Below are 9,687 nucleotides of genomic sequence, written 5' to 3'. Positions count from 1 at the left end.
TTGGTCAACTGTCTTCTTCTACCATCTTATTTTTCTTCTTCTTTTTCTTCTTCTTCTGGAGTTTTATGGCGGTTTGCACGTAATGTTTGGCCGCCTGTCTTTAACTCATCCCTTCAACAATCCAAATTTGCAACAGAGGCGGGCAAATACTGAACAACATCTATTCCAATTGGTCACAAATCGGATTTGCTGAACCAACCAGCTCATTTGTTTCCGGAAGTGCTTCTTCTTTTGACGATGGCGTCTAATGTTGTCCTGGAAAATAAATTAAAAGCAATCCGCTTAATTAAGGACGCACGATATATTCTATCGTAGATTTTATTGTTGTATATATCTACGGATGAGGTATAATGTGTGAAATGTACTGTATATGTAGAAAATCCCTACATTACTGCCGATAGCATGCCAGCTCTTGTGTTGGCGTCGGATAAATCTTGTACATTCACAAATATTACCCCCTATTATATTATTTTGAAACAATGTTGGGTTATTTGGCAGCGAGGAGGGCCGGTCTGGATGACCCTCTGCGACTCAGACGCGTGGAGGCGACGAGAAGGTAACACATGCCATATTAGATCTATGCCACTTAAAGAACTATCGTTTGCTTTTATTGACTAACGGTGATATTCTCCTTCTTTATGCATCTTAAAAGGGTACTGAGCCTACAGTTGAATGCAGACAGAGATATGGAGAGAATCCACGCAAATGGTGTCAATACTGTTGATATTGACGTAATTGAAGGCAAATAGTGAGTCACATGTTCACCTTTCTTTCCAATAAACTGGAGCTGTCCTCTGCAGAGTCACAGTTCTTGTTTTCCCCCAGTGGAATCTATCCCCGTTTATTGACTGAAAAACGCACCAATTCGTGTTGGTTTTTTTTTTTTTTACATACTTTAAGCAAATATCGTTAATTAGCTTCCAGGGGATAACGTGTGACCTGATGAATTTGCTTAAGATGATTCTCAATTGGACAGTGGTTCACTGTACAATCTATTTCAATGATATTTGATTCAAATTGACAGTGGTCTTACATGTGCGTTGTTTAGCATGTTGTCTGGAGGTGCCGATGGAGTGATTGTCATCTATGACCTGGAGAACTTCAGTGGGAAACCGCAGTACACCTGCAAGGCTGTCTCCACCATCGGCAGGTGAACCTTCACCCCCATTTACATGTCCATCAGAGAGCAGCATCTCTCTGACAGTTAAATCCCAAATTATTCGTAAAATGAAAAATGTTTCCATGTCATTAAATGCAGGTCCACCAAGTATGCCCACAAATTCAGCGTAGAAACGGTCCAGTGGTATCCTTACGACACTGGCATGTTTGTATCCAGTTCCTTTGACAAGACGATGAAGGTGTGGGACACGGAGACTCTTAAGGTAACATACGTCACTTCGACAACAGCTTTATACTGTACACATGTGACACAGTGAGTTATTGCTGAAGCTGTGGAATAATCGATTGCCCTGAACTGGGAGTCGCGGCTTGGAATTGAAGCGGATTTACATGGGACAGGAGAAGAGAGCCAATCTCTTTTTCGTTAATGGATGCTACAGCTTCTTGTTGCTTTCAAGCTTAGCTTGTAGCAGACGTGTTCGGACGTTTCAGCATGACGTCTTTGATCCACTGGTGAAAAGGACACTTTGAATCGCTCCTCTTTCATCTATTACTGCTTCAAACAACAAAGTGAATGGAGGACAAGTGGTTAAGATGGCATGACTGTCTGTTTAATGTGTTGTGTTATTTTGTCATTTTATGTTAAGTGTTCTTTTGATGGCGACGCGGGAACCCGCAGCGGCTCCTCTTGTTGTCTGTTTAAGGAAATTTCATTTGTGCTGTACATTTGACAATACAGTTGTACTTGATACTTGACTTGATACTTGATTCATCAATTTACTACTTGTCTTCATTAGAGTCGCAGGTGAGCTGTAGCCTATCCCACCTGACATTTTTGGCGAGAGACAGGGTATACCCTGAACTGATTACCAGCCAATTACATCGCACATATAGACATATGAGGCATTCACTCTCATGCTCACATTCACACTTACGGACAGTTTCGTTCGGACAGTTTAGTTCTTGGATTGGGGGAGGATGCCGGAATAGCCATTGAAACGCAGACAACCACAGACGGAACATCCAAATTCCACACAGGAGCTGAGATTCGACCTCAGAAATGTGAGGCAGGCAAGTAGGCCTAAAAACCCAATGTAACAACTCGATGACATTCAGGATGTAATTTAATTTAAAACAAAATGTGTGTGTGTCGGCAAAATTGTAATTATATCTTGTATCAGGAACCAGTCTGACATCTGACACATCAATGTGACGGTCTGAAATTAAAAGTAGGTAGCTATCTGGAAGAAATGAGATATTGCTATGAGTTCCAACATACTTGTCATATTTGTGGCACAGGAAGTCATCTTTAATTTTAGATACAGTATAGCAATTACAGTAGTAGCTTTTTTTGTTTATTTTTTTAAACACCCATTTTGTCTTGGTTTACCCTAGCCTGCTGAAGTGTTTGAGTTTGAGGGCACCGTCTACAGCCACCACCTGTCGCCCATCGCCAGGAAGCACAGTCTCATCGCAGGTATGCGTTTGCTCGCCATTTAATTGCTGATGAAAACCTCGCAGAATGAGCAGACACTTTTCAAAAGGAATGCCGAGCTGTATATCCCCCACCGTCTGCAGACACCGATCTCCGCCTTTTCACTTTTCCTCATTTTATCTCAGATCACATGCCTATAGACCAGACTTTGAGTGCAGGGAGATGTGTGATGTGAAGTGTATGTGTTGCACCACCACATCACCGAGCAGGAACAACAGGTTACCCATACCGGCTGTTGTAATCACACAGGTGCTTCCGATGGAGGAAAAAAAAAAAAAAGAAAGAAAACTTTCTTCTGTGTGGCGCCTGTTTGTTGATCTAGAACAAGTCACCTTTGAATCAGCCCTCTCCAAAAAGCCAATCAGCAGTTTTAATTTGATATCTTTGTATTTTAGCATAATTTCAACTCCTGTAATGTGCACTAACTCACTTGTCGAATTCATTTCTTGCACTCTTCTTCTTAGCTGTTGTTATCAGTATTGTGATTCGCCACACCTTGTCTCTGAAAACCTGGGAGTCCAGTTTCGGAGCTTTTCTCAACCACCCTTCCCTTATAGAACTCTGCCTAACAATCGTTTTGTCTTGTCTAAATGTTTTTTTTTTAATTGTACTTTGTGAATGTCTTTATCTTATTTTAGTTGGCACCAAAGATCCTAAAGTACAGTTATGTGACCTGAATTCCGGTTCAAAGATCCAAGTCTTGCAGGGTTAGTGTTCTGGACCACAAACACACTCATATAACTAACTTACACTGCTATGAAAAAATACTTGCACCCTTCCCGACTTCTCATATTGCTGTATATACTTATTACACTTACCTAGTTGTAATTGTAATAAGTATGCATCTGGTCAGTGAATGTTTGAGAAAGTGCAGTTCATATTTAATTTGGTTGTCTTTGGGAGATATTGAAAATTGGTTGGATGATCTGAGGCATTTAAGATTGCATTAAGAATTTGTGTTGTTGTTTTTTTTGGGGGGGTGCAGTTACCTGGAAACTACAATAAAGTTTCAAAATGACTATACAAACCCATTTGATTTCTAATGATTTAATGTTTTTACATATTGAATTGAACAATTACAAAAAATTATAATAATTCCGTGATCTTCCGATTAATTAGTATTCTAATGCTACACACATGCAGGTGATAAAAACTAACTTTATTCCCATCTCAGGTCACCGAGCGGAGGTCCTGTCTGTGCGATGGTCACCCAGATACGAACATATTCTCGCCACCGCCAGGTAGGCACCATTTACAATCTACTGGTACTTCAAATCACATCTCACATTTACCACATTGATTGATTGATTGATTGATTGATTGATTTACCACATTGACTTCCGCCATTATAAAACACGACTGCAATAATACACCCATTGTTCAATGACCGAGTCTCAATGAACGAGGGGCCTTGAGGATTTCCTCAACTTCTGAGAGTACCAGGAAACGTCAAACCGCAGGTAGCACTGTAGTCTGCAATAATTATCAGCATAAACGGTGCCAGCCCACCTCAGAGAAATTGTCTCCTCGTTTGGTTTTGTTTGTCACGTTTTCCCCCCAGAGGAGTATTTGCTGGTTTTCACTCTATTGGCAATGCAACAAGCACACCTCTTGTCTCATTTCCACTCAGGCAACCATTGCACTCGAGCTCCATCCGCCACAAGCTCTTTATATAGAAATATATATAATTATCTAAACTAATATTACTTTGACAAGTTAATTTTTAGAACATCATGGAGTACGACACGCACCAAGAATTGAAGCTTGGCGTCAGGTCGAGCGAATGCCGCTACGGAGGAATTACGCGAGCATTCGATATCAAAACTACGCATTAAAATCAGATCATTGAGACTGCTCTTGTACTGGGTCTTGTTATATTGTGCCGGTGTACCTTAGGAAGCATCCGGAGAGTCTAATTCTCCCACAGAGACCCATCAAAGAGAGAAATAACAGGCACCGGATCATTCCGCCGGCTCTTCTTGTCATTCCCCTCCCCGGCCATCTGGCCACATGGCGGCCTGGAGTCAAAGATGATGGCGGCACATCCTGAGCTCTACCAGTAGACGTGTCACTAAAACATATGGTAGATGCGGCCCCCACCTGTTTTATGCTTCATTAGACCTTGCTAATTAATCCAGCGGGACCCATGCACCGCTCTCCCTTTGGACTGTAAGTGGTTTTGAAAACAAGTGGCACAGAAGAGGCACGCGGTGACGCCTTTGTGATATTTAATTTGGCTGTGTGTTGAATCCCCACACGCAGAGAAGTAACAAATAAAGTCAACAATCGGTACACTTGCCCAATTCCTCCTTTACAAACCGAATTATGCTAAATTCGTTTTTTGGGGGGAGGCTGGAGGTATGAGTGGCATTTCAACAGAGAAAATTGATTTGCGAATAAATTGAGTTCCGAGCTCGGTCATGGAACAAAATTAAACTCAGAAGTCAAGGTACCAGTGTATTTATCTTGTGAAGTCGCTGTTATGGAATAAAACGAGCAGTGGTGATTTGTCTCCCCAAGTGTTGACAGCAAAGTGAGAGTGTGGGACGTGCGTCGGGCGTCCGGTTGCCTCTTGACCCTGGACCAGCACAACAGAGACAAGTCAAAAGCTGCTTCTGAGGCAGGTACACTTGACATTCTTTATTGACATTCTTTTGTACGCTACGCTTCAACACTGAAAACAAGAAGGAAAAAAAATAAACTGATCCATTTGCCTTGATTGAAACTGGATTGTTATGGCCTGGATAATTGTGTTTCTTGTCACTACCCAGTAAACACGGCTCACAACGGCAGAGTGAACGGTCTATGCTTTACAAGCGATGGCCTTTACCTCATCACGTCTGGAACCGATGACCGCATGCGATTGTGGAACAGCGCCACAGGGGAGAACACCCTGGTATGTTACTTAGGACTGTGGCGTGTGTTTTGCATAACCTGTTGTTGACTTATTTACCTGGCGGCATCATGACATCATCGTGTAAAATAAAGCCTGGGGAAACGGTGACATTGCCCGGAGCTCTTAACGCATTCCCCTTCTAATTTCCAGCTTGACTGAACTGAGCAGCAGTTGCTAAGGAGTAGATAATCTTTCCTCATGGGAACACACAGCAAATTGGCCCTGGCACAGTTAAACAAGAACGACTAAGCGCATTTCACAAACATCCCATTTTAGTAGTGATGGCTGTTTTTTGGCCTTGGTCTCTGATTGATTATGCAGAGACATTTTTGTTTTTTTTTATCAACAATGGAGACATCAGCCTGTTTTTTGTATTGGTTATACCAGGGATGAGCAATGCACATATTTCATCCCTTCAGTCATCTGGTCAGGAAGCGTGCAATCTTTTGTGGTCCCCGAGTAACTGATGAAAAATCGTGCCCCCCCCCCCCCTCCCATTGCCCATTCTAAGGATATACCATCCATCCATCCATTTTCCGATCTGCTTATCCTCACAAGGGTCGCAAAGGGGTGGGGGGGGGGGCTTCAGGCTGTAAGCGGGTTACACCCTGAACCGGTTGCCAGCCAATCACAGAGCACACCAAGATAAACAGCCATCCGCGCACGTGCTCAGATCTCAGGGACAATTTAGAGTGTTCCATGAACTTGCCACGCATGTTTTTGAAATGTGGGAGGCAACCGGAGTACCCAAAGAAAACCCACACAGGCACGGGGAGAACATGCAAACTCCACACAGAAAGGCCGGAGCAGGTATCGAACCCCGCACCTCTCCACTGTGAGACTGACGCGATTACCAGTCGACCACCGGGCCACCCTTAAGGATACTGTATACTAGTGTAAATGTACTCTTGACAGGCACAAACCACATCCGAAAATGAAACTATACCAACAACACGACTCATTGTTTGATTAATCAATGAAAAAAAAACAACTTCTGTCACAATTGCTTGTTTTTTCACCCCTAGTCATCTACCAGGTTTTAGTATAAACGTAATCTTCACCGTTTCCCCCTCAGGTGAACTACGGGAAAGTGAGCAACGAGAGCCGCAAGAGGCGTCAGTTCACGGTCTCGCAGGGCTGCAGTCCGGAATTTGTGTTCGTGCCATGCGGCAGCTCAGTGGCCGTGTATGGCCTCCACACGGGCGAGCTGGTCAGCATGCTGCGGGGTCACTACAACAACGTGGACTGCTGCGAGTTCCACCCGGATCACCAGGTGAGATGCGCCCAATTGAGCAATATTGTCTCATCCGTGATTACTCCTGATGGGGCACGTTTCAGCGTACGTGTGAGAAAAGAGAACGCATTGCACAAGTCAAGGGTGACCATCCCACACCACCTCCTGTGCATTGTGTCACGCAAGTGTTTTGTTTGTACTTTGCGACAAGAATGCAGTCAAGCCGCTTGTCACTTGTGATTCACGGGAAATAAGTCACCCCTGCTGAAATGGCGATCTGAGGTGTCCATGATGCCTTTGCTTCATACTCCCACTATGTGTACCTGGATTTGTTTTGTTTTTAAAATGATGGTCAGGTATTCATCCAAAAATCCTCCCACGAAATGAAGATGGTGAAACTACACCAAAATAAAATAATGACATCCAGACTGCATGGTGTTTTTTTTTTGTTTATTTTTCAAATAAAAATATATGACTACCAGTAGGTCTTTTTCATTTAAAAAAACAATTTTCATTCTTTGTAACTTTGTTTGGGTTCAACTAGCAAGTATCACTTCACACGTCATTATTTTCTGAAAAAAAAAAACAACAAAAAAGTCACATTTATTTAATACTTTTCAATTGCCTCGTTCCAATTTTAGTTTTAAAAAGTCACTCACATAATGGTACGTTTATATATATATATATATATATATATATATATATATATATATATATATATATATATATATATATATATATATATATATATATATATATATATATATTCTTGTCATTTTTTTGTTTTAAATTTAGAAAAATGAATACATGACTGAAAACAAAATTACAAACAAAACAAATCATGATATATACAGCAAGGAACGTTTTCTTCAAAAAAATGCACTTTAGATTTCATTCATTTTTTGTGTCCATATCACAACAAAAGCCACTCACTCATTTGGTGTCTTTTCCTTTCCTGTCATATAGGTGTTGTACAGCGCAGGTAAAGATGGGAACATCCTGGCGTGGGTTCCGGTCTTGCGCGGCCCAGATGTGGAGGAAGAGTCAGATCAGGTAACAGACTTTTTAAATTAGGAATAGAAAAATGGATTTCCGCCAGACATGATGAGTCATCACTTGCATGCAATAGTCATGACCAATGTAAGTAAATGACTTTGGTCTATTTTTTGTCTTAACATGATGACATTATTTGGTTGTCATGCCAGGAGTGTAGAACAAGGCCACACAGTTCTTTTCTGCACACACCGGGCACACTTGCATCGCCGCATTCTATTTTATTGTCAGGAACGAAATCCAACGACAGTCAAGGTTTCCAGTTAAACCGCAATCGCTCTTCTTGGCTTCCCAGAGCGTCCGGAAAAGTTTCAACCTCAGCATGTACCAGCTCGGGCTTGTTAAACAACCTCTTCCACTCCAGGAAGTCTCAGTCAGCCTTGTTCGCAACCGTTTTAACAATGTTCTGCCAGGAACCTTTGATGACAAGCCTAATAGTTACAATTACACTCAGAAGGCTGCCTACGACTGAAAGTCTTCAACAATTTCCTGCATTCCATCATAATCCATTATTATTAGCAAATGGATGCATTTACTTAGTCAACTGCGGATGGGAGAGGCCTTCGTTTTCTTTACAATTATTTTTAATAGCATTAAACCATACTACATACCACAACCACACTATAGAGAAGAAAAAGTAGCAAAACTGCAAGAAGGCAGATAACCCGAAACAAATAAACACCCCGGCTTCTTGGACCATAAAGATGGACGCACACAACATTGTTGAGTGCCTGCAAATACAGTATTCTCATTCATATACGTCATGTCACGGTCATTCAGTCAATCACATCTGTTGCGATTGCCTCAAAATATCTGTTCATGCATCAAGGCTATGTAGCGTAGCACTAACCTGAATATTGTGTAGAAACCGACCTATTCCGGGGGGGTTGTTAGCACGCGGGTTGAGCAGGGGCTACAACTTCTCCTCCAACAGAAAAAAAAAGTGTCATTTGTATGTCACTAGTCAATCTGGTGAGCGGTAATTGTATTACGTGGGCTGTTAATTGCTAACGTGGTTGTCAGTTAAACTGCTGTAAACAAATCAATATACTCACCACAACTTCCTCACTCTCCAATCTGTTATTTTTAGGCTCAGTACCAGGAGGTATTGGAAAGTGGTTGCTCACAGACAATACACAATTACATTTTATTTCACTACACAGTGTGTGCCTGTTTTGTGCTTGTACTGCTGCTCCATGTGACGTAGGAAATGCATTCTCAATACTGATGACGCCACGAACACTTCACATTGGCAACCCCAATTGGAATCGGTGAACTACATTTTTCACTTTAAACGCTTCATCCACGTTGCCGGGCATGCATTCGCGCCTGACCATGCAAACTACAGAACCTCTCAACTGTCTTTTGGTCTGACAATATTTTTTTGCACTTTTATTAAATAGTGTATAAGTAGATTTATTACACAGGGGATATTGAGCTTTGTGTCATTTTACAGCATGGCGCAGTGAAGTCGTCAGCGAACCCCGCCTTCCAGGACGCGTGGAGCAGTGATGAAGATTAATGATGCTTCCAGGTTTCACTGATGGACAACAGATTATTGTTTTTTTTGTGTCTGTTTTTTTTACAGCGAGAGCAAATTAGCAGATTGAACGGCTGGAGCATATTCATCAAGTCTATTTTTTGTGTGTGTGTTTTGTTGGATACATTTTTCTGCCACCACCCGGAAACCCATGGATGGGAGTGGCCTTGCATTGTAAAACATGCATTGTCTTAATTCATTCCTGGTGCGTATTTGCATCTGTGTTTATGATGGGCCCTGATGCTGAAACTTACGACAAGACGGGCGATACCAAGAGAAGCCTCTCCCTGAAGACACCTAAAACACAGTAGCCTTCGTAAAACTCAATAAATGAACCTTTTTGTTTTTGT

General features: G+C 41.9%; 1 protein-coding gene across 1 annotated transcript; it reads left to right on the top strand.

Moving 5' to 3' along the window:
- The first annotated feature begins 59 nt into the window (after positions 1–59).
- Positions 60–9,687, top strand: ercc8 (excision repair cross-complementation group 8). The gene is made up of 12 exons (XM_052068464.1): positions 60–556; positions 653–748; positions 1,049–1,150; positions 1,259–1,382; positions 2,515–2,596; positions 3,253–3,321; positions 3,789–3,855; positions 5,135–5,238; positions 5,386–5,510; positions 6,586–6,783; positions 7,711–7,797; positions 9,254–9,687. The coding sequence occupies exons 1-12, from the start codon at positions 480–482 to the stop codon at positions 9,317–9,319; spliced, it is 1,197 nt and encodes a 398-aa protein (XP_051924424.1). The 5' UTR covers positions 60–479; the 3' UTR covers positions 9,320–9,687.

Source organism: Hippocampus zosterae, chromosome 6 (assembly GCF_025434085.1).
Source record: "Hippocampus zosterae strain Florida chromosome 6, ASM2543408v3, whole genome shotgun sequence".
Classification (NCBI taxonomy): Eukaryota; Metazoa; Chordata; class Actinopteri; order Syngnathiformes; family Syngnathidae; genus Hippocampus; species Hippocampus zosterae.
Note: the sequence above shows the minus strand (reverse complement) of the source record. Positions and strands in the feature narration are given on the sequence as shown.

Coding starts and splice junctions, on each gene's coding strand:
- ercc8 (XM_052068464.1), top strand. CDS start 480: ATGTTGGGTTATTTGGCAGCGAGGAGGGCCGGTCTGGATGACCCTCTG. Junction 1,383..2,514: donor GGGACACGGAGACTCTTAAG/GTAACATACGTC, acceptor GGTTTACCCTAG/CCTGCTGAAGTGTTTGAGTT. Junction 5,239..5,385: donor AAAAGCTGCTTCTGAGGCAG/GTACACTTGACA, acceptor GTCACTACCCAG/TAAACACGGCTCACAACGGC.